This window comes from Mus pahari, chromosome 11 (genome assembly GCF_900095145.1).
Source record: "Mus pahari chromosome 11, PAHARI_EIJ_v1.1, whole genome shotgun sequence".
NCBI lineage: Eukaryota > Metazoa > Chordata > Mammalia > Rodentia > Muridae > Mus > Mus pahari.
The window spans coordinates 75,621,774-75,641,962 of record NC_034600.1 but is presented as its reverse complement, the minus strand read 5'-3'; the positions used below and the strand labels follow the sequence as shown (position 1 = coordinate 75,641,962).

The following is a 20,189-nucleotide window of genomic DNA, read 5'->3' as shown; positions in this document are numbered from 1 at the left end:
CCCCTTTCTCCCCAAATCAGCCTCCTCGGGTCCTTATTTGGATCAGGATCGTCACTAGGGCAGGTTCTCCCCAAGATGGAATTTCTTCCTAAGTGGACAGCTACACCATCCGCCCCAGAGTGGACGCTTTTCCACGCTCCAAGAGAGTTTCCAGGGAGTCCCAGGACTATAACTGGCCCAGAACTAGGACTGCCCGAGAGGTGACGGTCCTGCGGCTGCCCCTCCTTCGGCACCCGGGCGGATTACGGTCCTCAGTGGGGAGTGGGAAAGGGGCGGGTCCCTAGGTGAGGGTACTTTCCGACGCTGGAAACTTGCTTTGCCTTTGGCGTCTCCAGACCCCATCTCCGCCCGGGCCCCCAGGGAGCAGCCCTTGGCAGGGCGGGCCGCCTACTGTCCCTCACGCTAGCTTTCAGCCTCTCGAGTTTCAGCTTCGGGATCTCCTGAACAAGCCTTTCCCTGCTCCGGTCAAAGTGGCCGTGTAGTGGTGGAGAGGATCTCCTATGCTCCCGGGACTCTAGCCGGGAAGGCGCCCCGCCCGTTGCCTCGCTTTCACCCCGCCCGGCGGGGCAGGGAAAGCCCCCGCGACTCCTCCCACCCAAGGGGCTTTTCTCCAGTCGCCAGTGACTTTGCTCCGGGAGCGCAGCCGCCTGGAGCTGCTTTCCGCCAGACTGGAGCGCGCGGGGCTCCTGCTTTTCTGCGAACGCAGGAGCAAGGGTCGGTGACCTCGGGGCGCACCCCGTGTCCGTGTCTTCTAATTCGAGCCCCAGCCCCCGGCCCGCGCCTTGGCCTCCAGCATGGTGCTGCTGGCTGGGCCCGGGCCGGAGGGCGGCGGGACACGCTGCATGTCCCCGCAGTCGCCGACGCCACCCCGGAGCGTACAGACAGGGGACGACCCAGCGGACTACGAGGAGTACGAAGACTTCTCGAGTCTGCCGGACACCCGCAGCATCGCATCGGACGATTCCTTCTACCCCCCGGGAGGCGAGGAAGAGTGCGGCTCGGAGTGCGCGGAGAACGTCCCGGAGGGCGTCCCTGAGGCGGCGACCCTCCTGCGCGCCGCCTGCGCCAACGACGTGGGGCTGCTGCGGGCGCTAGTGCGGCGCGGACCGAGTTCCGAGGAGGTACGGGAGACTGACCGCAACGGCCGGGTAAGTCCCGACAGGGTTTGGGTTCTCTCCGCTCTCCTCCCTTGCCCGCATTTCCGTGGATCTACTGCCGCTCAGAGCACCCTTTCCTTCCTGTGAGGCAATTGGGACCCCATTTGGTCCTGCCCGGCTTCCTGCTTCATCTAGGACCCTTTACCGCCCCAGGATCCCCGAATTCTCCCCAGAGGAAGAAATGTGTTGATCTCTCTCTCTCTCTCTCTCTCTCTCTCTCTCTCTCTCTCTCTCTCTCTCTCTGTGTGTGTGTGTGTGTGTGTCCCTTCCACTCATTGCCCCTCTGACTGTTACCTTTCCCCAGGCACAGGGTAGGCGATGGTCTTTAAGGGGACATTTTCCTACCCCCATCCGCATTTGTCCGCTCGGCCTCTCCCGCTGTCTTTGCCTAACACTTTGGTGCTCGAATTAGGATCTGGAAGCTACAGTTCCTTTCATTACCTAAACCGACCCATCTTTTTACTTGCTTTTGCTAGTGGCCCGCGCGGCGACCAGCCAGCTTTATGTGCGGTCACCGCTGCGGGTCGAAGCCAATGAGCCCTCACAGCCATGCTTCAGGCAAGCCGGGTGCTGCGCAGCTCAGTAGGGGCACACTCCAGGGTCGGCACGCGGGGAAGTAGGGAGGCAGTCTCCATGTATTACGCCAAGATTCAGAGATAGTAAGAAAGTTAAATAATAATAATAAAAAAAGTTGGAGAGCTGTTTTCATTGAATAGTAACCAGGAAAGTGACCGCTGTGGCCGTGTCCCCATTAGTTTCTGCTGGGCGGACAAACAACCTCACCTGATTTCCATGTTCCCAGAGGCCCCGTGGTTTTTGTTTTTTTTGTTTTTGCAGACTCAGCCTTGAACAAATTAGGGACGCCCGTGCTTCTGCTTGGGTGTCACAGCTGACGGAAAATATGTGCTTTAATATAGGGACCTGGTGACCCCGTGCCTTTGGTTTCTCCTGGGAGCTGTATATGCGCAATGTTTTGTGCCTGACTGCAGTCTGGGTCAGGCTTAGGCAAGGGTGAAGCCAGGGTGTCACTTTATGCTTTCAATAACCCGACATTGAACTTGGAGGAATGGTTTGTGCTTGTGATGTGACAGGGAGACGTGTCTGGTGAGATCAGCACCACCCTGGTGCCCGTGGTGGCTGTTCCAGCTGGCAGGCAGCGGGAGGAGAGGCTGGGGGGCTATTGCTCTGCTCCACTTTCAGTTTAAGTAAGCGACTTTTCCGGGTCAGGCGCTGGCGTTAGAAACCTCCCCCTTCCTGAGCAAGCGTTGTCAGCTTGGAAGCGTTCACCTGTGAGTGGCCCGCGGGCCGTCCAGTTTTATTATACTTTCCGGAGAGAGGAAAAAAAAATCCCAAACAAGCAACCAAGTTTGAAAACAGCAAGGGAAATTGAGAACAAGTTAAACCGTGCACAGTGCACAGAAGGAATTCCAGAACCCCTGGAAAGCCCCTCCCAGGCCCTGAGGCTCCGGAGGACAGGTAGCAGCTCCCTCAGCTCTTGTTTGGCTTCTGTGTAGCTCACCTGAAAGGACAGTCCCTGCAGTGTGGTTTGTGAGCCTGCCCCAGAGCCTGGAGAAGTCCCACACGTATGGCCATCGCTTACCGGCTGTCTCCCCGTTTCTCCCTAATTAGTTCTGAAGAGACCACGGTCTAATCTTGTACCCAAGCTTTCTCTTGCAGTTTTTCTCTTCCCCTGATTTTGAAGATAGACTCTGAAGGGCCTTTGTTGCTCTGCTTTGAGCCTCTACCTCTTTGCACCCATCAGATGTCCCTGGGGACCCCTGAGGGTTCTGCCTGGGCTTTTTAATCTCTGGGTCCCAGGACCAGGCCTGTGTTCTGCGTGCCCTACTGGGACTTAGGGATTGAGGTGGTATGTGGCAGAAGACATTCTGGTCAGGCAGGTGGGGAACCAAGGGGTAGTGACAGGTGCAGAATGGTTTGGTCGTGGCTTGGAGTGGAGAGGAGGGCCCCCGTGGGAGCTAAGGCTAGAGAGGTCCTTTTTCAGGTCAGGTGACGCTGTCTCTAGCTGGGAACTGGGAGTAAAGGAGTGTCCGTTGGTCAGTGACCAGTATGTCTTCCAATGGTTACATGGCTGGCTTTCTCACCACCTGGAGGTTTCTGTTTTAAGGCTACTTTCTCTCGAAGTCCTTTCTACCGTCTCCCATCTAAGTCCAGAGCTGGCTAAGGGTAGTCCTTTTGTTGAGTCTGGGGCCCGGTGGGGGGTAGGGGGTGTTTGAGATTGTCAGTAGCATGGTCACTTGGAAGCACAAGGAAGAGTCTTTAGGCAGGGAGGCAAAAGTCCAAAGGTCCTGAGGCAGCCTGGCCTACAGGTTGATCTTGCACTGTCTTACTGAAAAGCTTAAGGCAGGCCCCAGAGCTTTGGTGGAATAATAGCAGGGTGATTGTGCGAACAGCAGGCGACTGCTGTTGGGTAGCTCTGCTCAGGGAAGGCTTCCTAGGAAGCAGTGGTTCTCAACCTGTGGGTCATGACCCCAAGGGGGAGGTGTTGAACACCCTTTTACAGGGGTCACATATCACATATCCCGCATATCAGACATTTGTTATTATAATTCATAACAGTAGCAAAATTGCAGTTATGGAGTAGCAATAAAATAATGTTATGGTTGCTAGGGGAGGGACATCACACCGTGAGGAACTGTATTAAAGGGTCACAGCATTAGGTTGAGGACCCCAGCACCAAAGGCTTTTGCATGTTGCCGATGGGCTGAATAGCTCACTTCTTTTTTTTTTTTTAACTTTTTTTTAAAAGATTTATTTATTTATTATATAAATAATAATACACTGTAGCTGTCTTCAGACACTCCAGAAGAGGGCGTCAGATCTTGTTACAAATGGTTATGAGCCACCATGTGGTTGCTGGGATTTGAACTCCGGACCTTTGGAAGAGCAGTCAGGTGCTCTTACCCACTGAGCCATCTCGCCAGCCCAATAGCTCACTTCTTAACAGGGAAGAAGTCCAGACTGAGCCACAGGTAGCTGAGGGACCACACGTGGGAACCAGAGGATGTGGCTGACTGAGCAACTTTGCTTCTGAAACATTGTTCTGGAAGGATCTCAGGATTTACTGTGCAAAATTTAAATATTTGTTACATCATTTTCCTGTAACTCTGAACACATGCTCTCCCTGTGTTTTTAGATGCAGGTGATTTGGTTCCTCACATTAAAGGATGGTCCCTCCAGGAACTCCTTTCCTAACTCTTCTCTTTGCACGTCAGGATGTCAGGCTTACTCCTCCAGTCCTGGTGGCTCTCCCTTAGTTGACAGTGAAACAGAAGACACATTTGTGGCATCTAAATTTGTTGTGGAAGGGCAGTTTGCATGTCGGACACGTGGTCAAGCTGAAGGCCTCTGTGTGTTGAAATCTCAGGATGTTTTCCAAAGTCACTGTTCACTTACTTTATTGGCACAGCAAACCCCCACCAACGCGGGGCGCCTCCCCCCACGAAAGGCTTACAGCTCAGTTTCACAGATACTTGGGTGTGAACACTTTACCTTGAAATACAATTGAGGCATCTGTTGCATATTTTTTAAATGAAGGATTTATGAATGTAGAGATCTTGTCTTCCTAAAGTAAGGTCACAGTGTTGGAACTCATGCACAGCCTTCTGTCCTCCCACGCCTCCATTTGTATGGCCTGTGTGAGCGTGGAGTTAGACTGATTCGCAGAGAACTCTTGGGTCTTGGCCTTGAACCTCCAGTGTTTGCCTAGGGTCAGAGTACACAGGGAGAGGTTCACTTTGCAATTTGGGACAATGTGTTCAGTCCATGTGTTTTCTCTCTCCTTAATCTTGCATTCCCTCTGCTCACCCCCCCCCCAATCCTGCCATTGTGTGTATGCCTGTGTATGTGTGTGTATTCTCACCGCAGTGCTTGTGTGGATGTCGGAGGTCCCCCACTGTACACCGTTGAGTCAGGGTCTCTTATTTTGCTTCTGCCTATGTTAGGGTGACCTACAAGCTTTCAGAGGTTTTCTGTGTCTGCTTTTCACCTTGCAATAGAAACACTGGGACTACAGGACTGGGATACCCCCCCCCCCCAGTACTGCACCTGGCTTGATGTGGGACCTAGGGGTTCAAACCCAGGCTTGTGTGGTAAACGCTTTACCCACTGAGGCATTCCCAGGTCTGTTTTAGTTTCATCCTCCAGTGTGGGGAAGGAGAGAAGGTGAACCAAATAGCATGTGCTAGGAACACCGAGGACTGCACTGGAAATGAGTCCTGCTCAAGTGGGTCTGGGAACCTCAGGCTTGTCAAGCCTCGAGCTCTTCCTCTTATCTGACATGGGTGTGCCCACACTAAGAGCAGTGGAGAGGCACTTGTGTATTATGTGTAAGGATGTCAGTTATCTATGACTGTGGTAGTGTTGTATATGTTGACCCTGTGTATGTATCCACAGTCAAAATACCTTTAACATTTATTATTTATTTATTTGGTTTTTGAGATAGGGTTTCTTTGGGCAGCCTTGGCTGTCCTAGAACTAGCTCTGTAGACCAGGCTGGCCTCAACCTCACAGAGATCTGCCTGCTTCTGCCTCCTAAGTACTGGGATCAAATGTGTGTGCTGCCACCATCCAGCAGTAATAATTTATTTATAAGAAGGTATTTGTTTGGGTTCATACTTGTGCGACTTCCAACCCTGGCCTGAACAGGCCGATCACTTTGGGCCTCTGGGTGTCAGATGGCAGTGGCTGTAAGCCCAGGGTACAGGAAGCTGCTCACATCAAAGCAGATGGTCTTATAGTCTCCATTGAGGACATACACCTCAGGTGATCTAAGAACTTCAGGCAGGGCCCTGCCTTCTAACGGTTTGATCATTTCTTTAGGAAGTACCACTTTAGGAACCAGGCTTTTAACCCACGGACCTTTGAAGCCATTATGCAAGCTAGAGCACCATGTAACTCACACCTAGGGAACCGCAGGGGCTCAACAGTAACCTCTCTGCTGAGGATGGCCAAGTCTAGCCTCTGAAGGCGAGCGTTTTCATCTGTCTGCACCTAGTTGGTGAGCGGCTGATAGTAAGACCACATTGCCTCTGCAGGTGACCCCTCTCTGCTCCTACGACGGCTCAGCTTTCAGCAAGCTGGTCCTGCTGGCTTTCCGTGGCACACGCAGGTTCCAGGAGGGCCATTTTGGCCCAGGATTAATTCCACTTCTGCTGAAGCAAATCACAGGTCAAGCCCAGGTTCATGTGGTGAAAATAGACTTTCTTCTCCATGGAGGAGCTGTGAAGTCAGGGGGATGGAGGGGGGGGGAACAAAACCTCTTCTTGTTGTACCTATCAGTCTACCAGAGGGAAGATGAGTGAGTCTAGGACAATGATATTATACATAATATTGTATGTGTAGCTATTGAGCAGTGATATGTGTGTATGTGTGATATGTGTGTATGTGTGATATGTGTGTATGTGCATCTATTTGTTTGAGCTCATGGGAAAGTGCTTGTGGTCTAAAGAGGTCATGGTCTGAGGGTGACCGTCCTTGACCATTGGGGTTGAGCTGGTCGAGGCTGCTCTCTGTTGTTTTAATGTTGTGCAATCAGCCCCCACGTCAGCAAGATGCCGGGGACTGACTTCTAGGCCACTGAAACAGCCTTTGGATCAGAATCCAGCTCCCAGGAGGCTATGGTGTGGGAGTGGTTGTCTCAGAACAGACAAGGGGACCCAAGGAGCTAGCTTGGCAGGTAAAGGCGCTTGCTACACAAAGCTAACGATCTAAGTTTAATTCAGGAAGTGAGATCAGGATGGGAGGAGAGAACTCACAGGGGGACGTTGTCCTCTGATGCTTCCCACGTGCATGCTGCGGTGTGTGCACCAGTGAAAGGTTTATCCTGACTCATGATCTCAGAGATCTCAGATCTCACTCAGGCCTGTTGTTGGGCCTGTGGCTGCACAGCACAGCGTGTTAGGAGCTTACGATGGGAGTCTACTCACTTTACAGCAGTCAGTAAGCCAAGAGAGAAAAGGTCTGAGGTTCTATTTATTATACTTCCCAGTCGGCTCTACCTCCAGAAGGTTTTATCACATCTTGGTGATGATACAAGCTACAACCGAGCCTTCAACACATCAAGGGGAACCATTAATCTTCATTTTATAATAAGATAGTATATAGAGCCCTTTCATTTTGTAGCTGGTACAAAACGGGGTTCACAGAGCCAGCAAGAAGGTTCAGAGGACAGAAGCATGTACTGCCGGGACTCACGGTCTGGGCTGCTCTCTGATTCCCACATACAAGCACTGGATCCCATGTGTACCAGCACGTGAGATGCTAGGTATTAACCCTCTGTTGGCTGTATGGCTGGCCAAGGTCTTCTCTCATTCTGGACGCTGCTCACACTTGATTGACTGTTTCTTCTGTTCTACAGAAGCCTTTGAGTTTCCTGTGGTCCCGTTTTCAATTGTTGGCCTCATTTCCTGAGTAATTGGGTTTGTATTTAGAAATCCTTACCTGTGCTCTACCGTACACTGTGTGCTGTCTCTTAGAGCAGTTTCGGGTTTTCCGTGGAGGGTTTTGATTCATTTGAAGTTGATTTTTGTGCATTGAGAGCTAAGGGTCTGGTTTCTTTCTGCTACGTGTGAACATCCAGTTTTCTGACATCATTTATTGAGGTGTGCGTATTTGTAAAGTATCAGTTGGTTATGTCAAATTAAATATGGGTCTTCTATCTATATGCCTGTTTTTGTGCTAATACCATGCTGTTTTTATTACTATAACTGTAGAGTAATGGGCATACTGAGGCCTTAGTTGTTTTGCTTTGGATTGTTCTTAGCCCTCCTGTTTGATTTCTTCTGAACCAGTGTTTCAGCTTATTGGGGTAGTAGTTCTACAAAATAGCCATGGGGCTTACAGAAGTCAAAACAATCCCTTATGTAAAACAATGTTATTTATTTATTTTACTAAAGACAATAAGAAAACAGAAGTTGTTGAATTGAGTGAAGGTAGTGTGTTTCTTTCACGAAGTTTGGGAAGTAATTCATGTAGGTGGTCAGGTGTGTGTGTACGTGTGTGTACACACACATACAATCATTGTGTAACCACGCCTTAGCTTCCTGGTCTTGGTGGGAAGGGTTCGGATGAGACACACAGCACGAGTGTGGTTGGTGTAGAGAATAAGTAGAGTTTATTATTGAATAAATTGTGCCATTCCTAGCGGGTGAGGTTGCCCAGTGGCCAGAGAGACCATTGCAGAGCAGAACGCGCTCAGTAGGTGAGCGTGGACATTGGCCTGAGAGATTGCTGTGTAGTGCACTCTTCATGGATGAGCATGAAGAGTGGCTAGAGAGGCCATTCCCCAACTTATATTTCAGGTAGGTCTTATGCTGTTTCAAAAGTCTCCGGAATAACCTTCCCAACGGTCATTTTCTGGCCAGATGATTGACAGGCACGCTCGGATAGACTCTTTACAGGAGGGAGCAGTGGTAGGTAAAGTCTCCTGTTAGCCGTCCTGGAGGAGTCAGGATTCCTGGAACCAGGGGTAGATACCATCAATTGTAACCTTCCAGGAAGTCCAGAATGTCATCTTTCCTCCCTGGACCAGAGATAGGATTCAGGTCCCATTCTTCTGACTGGTCATTTGAGTCCTACTGCTCCTGTGCTTGGTATTACACGGTATTGATTATGAGGGAGGGGACCTTATCAAGTGCCAGTGCCTATCAAGTCTGCAGATACCTAACTGGCTACTGAGCAATACCAAGAGAAGATCTGGGCAGGAAGGGTGCTGGGTGACTTGGGGCGAGGTGGGTGGAGGGTGGCTATGCCTGCAGCCTCCTTGGAGCTCTCAGGAACTTGTAGTTAGAGGGGGTAAGACTAAGAGTCTGGGGCTGGAGAGATGGCTTGAGGTCAGGAGCACCTCCTACCCTTCCTCAGGACCCGAGTTTGGTTCCCAGTACCCACATCACAGAGATCACAAATGCTATGAGTCTGGCTTCAGAGGGTCCAGTGCCCTCTTCTGGCCTCCATATACCACACACATACACACAAATAATAAACTCTTCTAAAAGGGATATTAGGAATCTTTGATGTCATTATGTATGTACGTAAGTATCTTGAACAAAGGTTTTTAAATGGTATTTTTGAATTTAAAGGTCAGTTGAAAGTGAAATAGACTTATTTCTACTAAGTCAGAGAAAAGGAAATGGGGTAGACGTGGAGTCCCGTGTGACATTTGGCTTTGTGGGAAATTGGATTGGAGTGGTGGGATTTTAGAGCAATTTCTAAGTAAGAACAAAATCAACACGCAGGCTTCCAAAGACATATTCATGTCAGACCCAGATAAGCTCATGCCCAAAGCAGGGACTGGAGGAGCAGGGAATCAGCATTTCTATCCAGCCTCAGCCAGCTGGATATACCTGTCCTGGATGCCTCGGCTGAGAGAGGCATAGATGGGTGTGTGGATGGAGAGATGGATGGAGAGGTTCATCTCCTTGTGCTTGTGGGAAGTGGGAATTTAAGGGTGTTAAATTTTTAGTATCACATTCTCCAACAATATGAATTTGTTGTGTTTGTTTAGTTAGTGATGCTGAAGACAGCCTAGGACCTCACACATGCTAGGGAAACGTTCTTCCATGAAGTTGGTTAGAATAAGAACTTGGGCTTCATAGTGCAAGCCTGTAACCTCAGTTACTGAGAAGGCTAAGACAGGAGGGTCAAAAGTTCAAAGCCAGCCTGGGCAACTTAGCAAGAGACTCTGTCTCAAAGTAAGAAATAAAAAGGAGGATATAAAGCCGGGCAGTGGTGGTGCAAGCCTTTAATCCCAGCACTTGGGAGGCAGAGGCAGGCGGATTTCTGAGTTCCAGGCCAGCCTGGTCTACAGAGTGAGTTCCAGGACAGCCAGGGCTATATAGAGAAACCCTGTCTTGAGAAACCCTAAATAAATAAATAAATAAAAGGAGGAGGATACAGCTCAGCAGTGTGAGCTCATGCCGCACGAGTGGAGCCCTGGGTTCAGTATCCAGTTCTGGGAGTCGGGGAGGAAGACAAAGATGTGACACTGAGTGAAAAAAGAGCCCGTTCAAGATGGTAACACTCTGGAATAGCATGGCTTTAGGGACAGAAGAGGATTCAGGCCTGGAGAACACAGGACCGCTACAGAAAGAAATGGAGGAGCCCTGGGGATAGAGCAGTTCTGCTCCTTGCTTGTAGTAGCTGTGGGAAGACATACGTGGGCTAAATGTACATGGAACTAAATACAGGCATGCATATACACCCACATGCATGTACACATAGATGTGTGCAATATTCTCACACACATGCAGGTACCCTTTCACCAATATATACACACCCTTCACACACATGCAAGCACAACCCTTATGTACATGTATGCACAACACATTCTCCCACTGTGCAAGCACACACCCTTATACACATGTATGTACATGCCATCTCACCTACATTCATGCACAGACTCTCCAGTACACATATGTATGGGCACACCTTTACATGCATCATACACTTGCACACAGCACATGCATGCAAATACACATGGACACACACACATACACACACATTTGCATGTCAGGTGACATCTGAATGCGTCCGTGATTTGCAGCAATGTTGAGTTTCTGGGTATTACTGTTACATCATTTTCAGGGGAGTAGCATCAAGGACAAAGGTTGCAGTCCTCAGAGTGCAACTTCCTATGGGCCAGTTAACTATTTCAAGTGGTTAATGGGGCTCCCTGTGATGTCACCCTCCCCCCACTTTCTGCTTAAAATTTACCTTTGGTGATGTGGTTGGAATGAACCTGGTTCAGTGCTGTGACAGCCAAACCCATGAGAGAGTTATAAAAGAGTGTGCGTGGCAGGAGCCTTCCTCAGAGCAGGGTCTCAGGCCTCTCTTCGTGTCTGTTGGAAGGCCTCTGGGTGAGCCTCACGTGCCCTTAAGTGCACGAGCGCTGGAGAGTTTCTTGGTAGATACTGAGTCAGGTAGTCCGAGGTGCAAGTGTCAGGTCACGTGGTCCTCCACAGCCATCTGCTCTTGGAAAATTTATTTGTTTAATTAATTAATTTCTCTGTGTAACCCTGGCTGTCCTGGAACTCACTCTGTAGACCAGGCTGTCCTGGAACTCAGAAATCTGCCTGCCTCTGCCTCCCAAGGGCTGGGATTAAAGGCGTGCCCCACCACTGCCCGGCTGAAAAATGTATTATTAAAGATTTGTCTATTTTGTGAGTGTGAGTGTTTTGTCTGCATGCACATTTGTGTACCATGTGCACGCCTGGGGCCCTCAAAGGTCAGAAGAGGGCTTTGGAGTCCTTGGGACTGGAATTACAGATGGGTTGCACACTAGCTACCATGTGGGTTCTGCACAAGAGCAACATGTAGTTATAATGGCTAAGCCAGCTCCCTAGCCCTTAAAAATATTATTTCTACTTATTTATTTGTTTTTCTTGTGTGGTGGGGGCACATGGGTACCAGGGCACAGCATGCAGGAGTCAATTCTCTCCAGTTTGGGAGGTCCAGAGTTGGAACAGGTTGCCAGGCTCGGCAGCAAGCGCCTTTACCCACTGAGCACCTGATCTTTTTGGTCTTGCTTCCTGTAGGTCTGAAATGGAAAGGCCCTTGAGTTTAGCACCACCCACCTGGGCTGCCCTGGGGAATACATAAGATCCTTAAATAGGAAGCATTTGTCCAGTGGCAGCCGCTCATTTGGCCGCTATTGCTTTCTGTGAGTGAGTTATAGCAAGGTCATTTCTCAGTAAGCCGCCACCGGCTGCATTTTCACCTCACCAAGGGTTGAAGCAAAGGTTTGAAGCGGCGGGGGAGGTGGGGGGGGGGAGAGCAGTGATTAAGGAAATGGAGCTGGGTGTGGCAGTTCACACCTGTAATCCCAGCATTCAAGAGGCTGAGGCAGGAGGATTGCCTGCTGGGAACCTAAAGGCTATAGTGTGAGATCTTGTCTGAAAAATAAAATAGAACGAGAAAGGGAAAAGAAAAGGCTGGGGGGGGGAGTGGGGTGTGTGGCACACGTTTTAGTTCCAACACTTCGGAGAGAGGGATGGGAGACGCAGGAACCCTCAGGAGTTCAAGGTCACCCTTTATTATACATGCAAGTCAAGGACTCTCATCCTGTTAGTAAGGCCAGCTGCTGGGAGATGAGGAGGCAGCTGCGGCACATATCTGGGCGCATCCCAAATCTGAAAGAGTGGGGACTGAGGTGCTGCTGTGGAAAGCGGAGCAGAGGCAGAGGGGCCTGGAGGGCCTGCAGCTGTCCTGTCAGTGACTGCCACAGCATTTCTTCACCTTTCTTGACTACAAGTCAGAGCAAAGATGCCAGCACGGGGGGCAGTGGTGCTGGCCCACCCTGGCTCTGATGCTGGGGTCACCAATCAGCTGAGGTGTATTTCAGAAGTTTCCTTTCGCTTCAGTTTGGGCAAAGTGCTGGTTCTAAAGGACCCCACCCTCCCACTCTGCTGCTTCCGTCTAAACGTCAGGGTTGCTATTTGACAATTCATGGGACAATAGTCACCCACGAAAATAGTGGGCAGTGACTGGGCTATCCCTTTTTTGGCTGCTGGTGCTAGTCGCCTCCCCCATGTCCCCCCTCCCCTGAGCTTCCCCCTCCTCCCCTCTTGGGTGTGAGAACATGGGTGGGTTTCTAGGAAGCAAGTTCCAGGTACGGAAAAGCCAGCTCACTCATCCAGTTAAAAATCGAAACCAGCTTAGTGAATTGTGGTGACCTTTTCTCTGGATTATAAATATCTGAGCAGGCTAGGGACGGACGTGTTTCCAGAAGTTCCTAAGGCCATCTGTGGGTACTGTGGAACAGGGGAAGGAGAGACTCTACTACGGTTTGTCATCGGTGTGTCCTCTCCTCAGTGCTAGCCTGGGCTAGACCATAGTGATTGTGACGATAGATAGGGAGGAGGCCACTTACAAGGCACCGGCTGGACGGGGTGGTCCACATACACTGGTAATTGTGTGTTTGTGTGTGTGTGTGTTCGAGTGTACACTTACTGTGTAGGTGCATGTGGAGACTAGAGGTTTGTTAGAAGGGTATCCTCCGCCACTCTCTACCTTAGGTTTTGAGGCAGGGTCTCTCACTGAAGTAGAAGCTCCCATTTCAGCTAGACTGGCTTAGCCAGTGAGCCCAGATACATCTGCCTCGGAGGGCCCCTTCGCCTCTCAGCACCAAGGTTACAGACGCGCACACACACGGCTCCTGACTTATATCCAAGTGTGGGCGTCCAGACTCGGGATCAAATGTGTGCATAGCTAATGTAGCTCTACCCACTGAGCTACCTCCCAGCTCTACATGGCACGCATGACGTGAAAGCCACCATGCAGCTGGCAGTAAAGGGGGGACACAAGAGCAGAGCTGTCTTTTAGTGCAGGGGTTGTCTTCTGAGAGGTAGAGAGCCCTGGATAGAGTTGTGGGAAGGGGGGGGGTGTCAGGATTTCCAGCTCTGGAGGTGTCCAGGAAAGTAAGTAGATTCTCAAAGACAGTTCCATAAATACACACTATGGTGGCAAGTTCATACTGAGCTGTGGGGTCAGCTTGCGGTAGGGCAAGACCCTGTCTCAACCATAGAACCAAAAAAACCTCTTAGGGGATTGCTCAGTGAGTAAAGTGACTCGAGGACCCAGCACCTGTGGTATGGCAGGTATGTGACTGTAACCTTGGCAACTCCCTTAACTAAGCTGGCCGGCCGACCTGTCGAAATCAGTGAGCTCATGTTCAGTGAGAGAAAGACCCCTTATATCAACCTCTGACCTCCACCTGCATGTACGAACATGCACACTCTTATACACACCCATACGCATCTACAGAGATGTACACATGCCACCCCCAGCATCATACAATAGAGAGTAAACAGACAGAAGCCCAGTGGCATCGCAGTGTGAACCTCTGCCCACCTTCAGCTGCATTTTTGGGCTGCCCTGAGGATTTTAGACTTGGCAGGTTTCACAACCATGCGAGCCAGTTCCTTAAAATAAACCTCTCCATGTCTGAGCCTCCTATTGGTTCCGGGTCTCTGGAGAACCCACACTGATTCTGCCTTAGCAGTAGGCTCTGCTGGCCAAGCCTCCCTGTCTCTGGAAGCTGCCGGCTCAGCGCAGCTGCTGCCCTGAGGGTCGCACTGACAGATCAGCAGGATGGATTCCTCTTGTGAGGTTTCTCCCAGCTTCTCCTGCTTCCCATGTTGCCGGGTGTGGCCTGTGTAGCCACCGGCCTGAACTGACCAGGACCCCTGTGTCAGTGCTGTGCTCTGACAGCCCTGCTGCTTCCCTTTGCTCCCCCTCAGCCTCTCCTCTGCCCTTTCCCTTTCCCCCATCTTTCTTTGTTAGAGACTGACCTTCACCAGGTTAACCCCAAGCTCATGATCTTTCTGTTTTAGCTTCACGTATGCAGGGAATGCAGACATATACCACCTTGCCTGGTGGGGTTTGCACTAAAGAGCAAATTGGCCTCCAACCCCTCGCCCCTGCTCCTGGATGTATCCCTGAAGATAGCCCACCTTTCTTCACGTCCCTCAAAGTGATTCCAGCATCTCCCATTGTTTGATGGGCCTTCACTTACATACACACTCTCTCTCTGCATTTTGATCTTACCATCCTCCACATCTGGATTTGCTTCCACATGTACAACCCTTGCTAACCAGATTGTCTTTGGAGCCTCTTCCTTCAAGGCTGCTGTTGCAGCTGCTGCCCTGCCCTGCAACGTTAAGCAGGAAGATGGTACTAGTCCGGGAATAGATAAACTCAAAACACAGAGCACTTTGTTTGCACATAAATTACTTCAATATAACCATGACTTCAGAAATCCAAGACATATCATTGTAAGTCACGAGCTGTCATTGTTTAAATAGAATAAGATTTCCCAAGCTTGGCACCCCTGGTGTGTTTGGCCCTACAACTTTTGTGTGAAGACTGTCTTCTGCATGGTAGGATGTTTAGTAGTATCCTGTAGTTCCTCTATTAGATGATACAATAAACTCTGTCCCCAGGGATGTCAAAATAGTCTGGACACTGTCACGTGTTCGATAGGGACACAGTTACCCTGGGGTCAAAGGTCCTAAGCCAGGGCAGGTAGTAGTGAAGCTCCGTCTGGGAAGGCGTTGTTCGCTCTCTTCTGCCTCGTCCTTAGGAGCAGCATGGTCAAATGGTTGTTAGTTGCACAGTCATTCTTTTTATGATGTTCTCCTTGGCATGCTTTGTCTTCTTGATACATGGTTGTGTGTAGCCCAGAGTGGCCCGAGAGACCACTCTTTTGAAAGTTGAAGAATGTAAATACCTTTGAAGAAAACTGCCTACTGGGTCCTTCAGAACATTCCTGTTTCAGCCTCCTGTAATCTGGGTTCCTGGTCCTCCAAACACGACTGCCTTTTCTTCTTTTCCTTTTAACAACAAAACAACAACAACAAAACAGGGTCTCACTATGTAGCCCCAGATGATCCAGAACTCTATGTAGACCAGGCTGCCCTCAAACTCATGGAGATCTGCCTTCCTCTGCCTCCCAAGTTCTGAGATTAAAGATGTGCACGACAGCATCTGGCACACAGCTGTTTTTTTAATTTGGAGTCTTTATTGTTTGAATATTAATGCTATATTATGTTTTCCTCCAGGGATTGCAATAGAATAAATGAATTTGCAAAAGCCTGAATTGAGGTGCTTAGCCCCGTCAGGCCAAAACCTCTACTCCTAATTCTGTAAGTTCCTCTGAATGTCTATCCTCCTTACCCTCTATTATCCAGTGCTTGCAGTGAGGGACACGGAGGACAGGTGGAGGCAGCCAGCATGTGCTCAGTGAGGGCACAATAGCCAGAAGCCAGAGATGGCCTGCTTCGTTCTACTGAGACTGTGCTATCTGTGTCTACCAAGAAAGCTGCAACGTCGCTGTGTGTGTGTGTGTGTGTGTGTGTGTGTGTGTGAATGTGTGAGTAAGTGTGTGTGGATGTGTCAGTGTATGAATGTGTACATATGTGTGTGTGAGATGGAGAGGGGAGAAGGAGAGAGGGAGGGAGAGAGAGGGGAGGGAGAGGGAGAGGGAGAGGGAGAGGGAGAGAGAGAGAGAGAGAGAGAGAGAGAGAGAGAGAGGGAGAGAGGAAAAGAGAAGAGACAAGAGGAGACGAGACTCACCATATAACCCCCAAACCACATTTCTAGTTGCCATTTCTCTTCCTTCTGAGTGTTGGGAACAGGCATGTAGCACCTTCCTGGCATGTATTCATTTTTGACTTTGTCATAGGGATTTTTAGTAACTAGCGGTACTCCAAGGCAAAAAGGACACGCGCAAACATGCTAGAGTCTTCATAAAGTTGCCTTTTGGGTTTAATGTATTTACTTATTTTTCAAATAAGCAAACCCATGTTGGGCGGTTCTGGCGATAGGATGCTGAGCAGGAATAGGAGCTGGCTGCTTTTATGAGGTTGGGGTGCTGTTGGGAGAGGAGTGACTGCAGAGATATCTAAGCGTGGGAACCCTGTCCTGGGGACGGGCTCAGAGGAAGGAGAAGCAGGCCATGGTGGGTCTTGCAGGATTTGGTTCCCGTAGGAAGTTCTTTCTCTCTTTGCTGAGGAAGAAACCCTTGATTAAACACTGGAGTGGAAGAGCCTCCCAGAGCTGTTTGCAAGTCTAGGGAAAGAACATGTAGGCAGGAGGAACTGGCAGGAGGGGTTGGACTGTGCTAAAGTGATGAGGAAGGAAGCCAGAGGCGCTGGCTGGGGCAGAGTAGAGAGGGCACGGCTCAAGAACAGAGGCAGGAGGGACTAGGCATTCGCCATGGCTTTCAAACTCTGGCTGTTGAGCACAATAGCCAGAAGCCAGAGACTGAGACTGTGCTATCTATGTCTACCAAGAAAGCTGCAATGTCGTTCTGTGTGTGTGTGTGTGTGTGTGTGTGTATGTGTGAGTGTGTGTGGATGTGTCAGTGTATGAGTGTGTACATATGTGTGTGAGACGGAGAGGGGAGAAGGAGAGAGGGAGGGAGAGAGAGGGGGAGGGAGAGGGAGAGGGAGAGGGAGAGGGAGAGAGAATGAACGAGAATATGAGGAGGTTTCTCTTATCCTGGTGAAAGGAAGCATGTGGAAGCCTGAGACAAGAAAGCCCCTTCATGGGCACCATGACCTCTTAAGTCCTACAGCCTGCTGCCCAAGGCCCACCTGGCTGCTGAGCACAGCAGGCATGCCTGATGACTAATTTCCTGGGTCCTCTCAAAGAGACTCTGAGCTATGGCCTGTGATGAGTAACCATGTGGTAGGTGACCACTGGAGCCCATGAAGCAGAAAACAGAGCTGTCGCCTCAGTGTGTAGCCCCCTGCCCCCCTCCTCCATCCTTGCTTGAAGCAGAAAGGGCATCAGTCTTCCGCCTGGCCAGTTGATGTGAAGACCTTGGGTTTGATGTTAACGTGGCTCTTGATATTTCTGTCATCTATGTTCATTGCTGGTTGCTGCTGCTTTTTTGCTGTCAGGTGACAACTCAGAATAACATGGCTGCATGTCCGGGGGGGGGGGAGGGGAAGAGAAGGGTGGCATTGGTGCCACAGCCAGTGACCCCTGTGTGTTTAGAAACTGCTGTTTGGATTTTTATGCAGTGTTACAGTGTGCCTAGGGTTTACACCTCTGTGCCTGAGCATGTGTGTGTGTTCTTAATTTCTCAAACACTCCATAAGACGACATTTAGACCACCAGATTGTTCTCCTCAGTCTTTTGTTGCTGACCAAGTTTTGCTGTGAGGCACCGTAATGCATAATTTAGAAAGTTGCTGCCCATATCCTGTAGTCAGAGCCAGATTCAAATGTCGATATTTTCTGGGTAAATATGGGCCTTTCCAGGTACATTTACATCACCAGGACATTACTCATATCTCCTGATGCTTGACTTTACAGTGCAAATGTGTGCTTTCCCCATGCATTTACATGTACCGGGACAGTATTTCTGTGGTGGCTTGCTTTTAACTCACTAGCACTGTGTGCTTCTCTACGGATCCGGGAAACACTTTTTCTTGCTCAGATGTACTTGGGGGGTGGGTATGTAAAGACCTCACTGCAAGAAAACGCTTCTGATTTTAATGACTTGAAAGACCCTCTAGTGTGGTACAGGCTCTTTAAATGTATTTCTTTACTTTATTTATATGACGAGTACGCTGTAGCTGTCTTCAGACACACCAGAAGAGGGCATTGGATCCCATTAACAGATGGTTGTGAGCCACCATGTGGTTGCTGGGAGTTGAACTCAGGACCTCTAGAAGAGAAGTCAGTGGTTTAACCACTGAGCCATCTCTCCAGCCTGTGGTACATGACTCCTGAGGGACCATTTGGGGTCCCTGTCATGACCCACACCTGAGCGTCATTCAAGGTTATCCTACCTTTTGTCTGTAGTGGTCTTTCTCCCTCCCCTCAAAAGTACAGGATACAAGAACTTCCCGCCTATCCCATGCTCCTCTGCTGCCGCGGCCTTACTGGGGTCTGCTGGGAGTGCCTTCTATATTATCCCTCTTCAAGGAGGCCTGCGGTTTCAGTCAGATTCTGTCCTACCACCCTGAGTCTTAGAAAAAGCAACACGGGAAAGAGGCAGTGGGTGTGTAGTGTGAGCAAGAAGGAGAAGCCTGCCCCAGCCATTGGGTTCAAGTCCCAGAAACCACACGGTGGCTCACAACCATCTGTAATGGGATCTGATGCCCTCTTCTGGTGTGTCTGAAGAGAGCGACAGTGTATGCTCCATCATCACCTAGCATGGGCTGACAGAGACAGTACATGTGACAAACAGCCGCCCAGGAAAAGGGCTCACCGTGCTTACCACGACTTATTGATTATTGTCATGACTCTCACGATTAAAACTGTCTCGGTGTCCGACTTCTCTCCCACTCCTGCCTCATTCCCTTAACCCCCACACTTCAAAGCCCTGTCTACTGAGCTCCCATTTTCATGTTGCAGAAAGAGAAAGCCTTGTCCTTTCAGCCGCTTGTGCCCACCACACCATCTTTAAACCTGGTGAGCCCGCATATAGCCAGAGATTCCAAGAGGTGCCTTGTGCTTGCCCCAAATGATCCAGGTCCGTTCAGTCAAACCACGCTCTGGATTCCAGCTTTGTCCAGGGTGGCTCCTTCCTTCTCACTGACCCTGCAAGGGCATGCCACCCTCTGGATCTGTGAGCAATAAACTCAACCTGCTCACACTCCTCGCTGGAATCTCTTCCGTTCCCTCTCCTGACTGCGTCCAATTTGTTCAAGATTTTGCTTAAGGGATCACAACGTACTCCGAGTGTCTCTTAGCTCCTGCTTGTCTGACCATTTTTTCGGGGTCAGCCAATCATCCCTTTTGCTACTTTTCTCCTCTTGGCCTAATCTTCTATTGTTTTTTTAAGTTCCTTCTTTAAAAATTGTTTCTTGACTGATACACAAAACATCCAAATTATACACATTAAGAGGGGTGTTTTGATACCTTCATGTAGTGTGTGACATTCAAGACTGGGTAAGTTAATGTCTCCTCAAATAGATGTCATACCTTTTATGAAAAATACTTTCAAGTTATTTTCTTCTGGCTTTTTGAAAAGCACAGTGCCTGACTATAGTTGTAGTCACCCCACTGAGCAACAGGCCCTGAACTGCTTATTCCTGCTATCTCAGGACCCACTGACCCACTGACCCAGTTCTCCCCAGCCCTCCCACCTCCTTGAAATTCTTACCCTCACTTAATGTTTTATTTATAACATCTTCCTCCATTGCCTCTTTATGGGCGTCTATCTTTCAAATCCTACTTTAATAAGTGTACGGAAATGCTTTAACCTCCCTTCTAGCCCACAACCCACCAGAGGTAGTGCGAAGGAAAGGTTAATAGGGCAAAGGAGGACGTGGACCTGTTCAGAAATAGTTCTCTTCCACTTTCCCGTCTCCTTCCTTTATTTCCCCTTCTCCAGTACTCTAGAACCTTGTGCATGCCGACATGCAACGCACTCCAGGTTAAGGTGGCTTCCCAGCCTTTATTTGGTTCTTCTCTTCCCTTCCTTCCTTCCCTTTCCCTTTCCCTTTCCCTTTCCCTTTCCCTTTCCCTTTCCCTTTCCCTTTCCCTTTCCCTTTCCCTTTCC

The 20,189-nt window shown here is 49.7% G+C and overlaps 1 protein-coding gene across 3 annotated transcripts in view; it reads left to right on the top strand.

The window, feature by feature from the left end:
• Positions 1-443: 443 nt before the first annotated feature.
• Ankrd33b (ankyrin repeat domain 33B) overlaps positions 444-20,189 on the top strand; it is a 71,755-nt gene continuing 52,009 nt past the window's right edge. For 2 of the 3 annotated variants that reach the window (XM_029543947.1, XM_029543946.1), the window contains exon 1: positions 444-1,148. In XM_029543947.1, coding sequence (XP_029399807.1) covers positions 795-1,148 — 354 coding nt within the window. In that variant the 5' untranslated portion in view covers positions 444-794. The remainder of the gene's footprint in view (positions 1,149-20,189) is intronic. The other variant, XM_021208795.2, reaches the window with a different exon arrangement.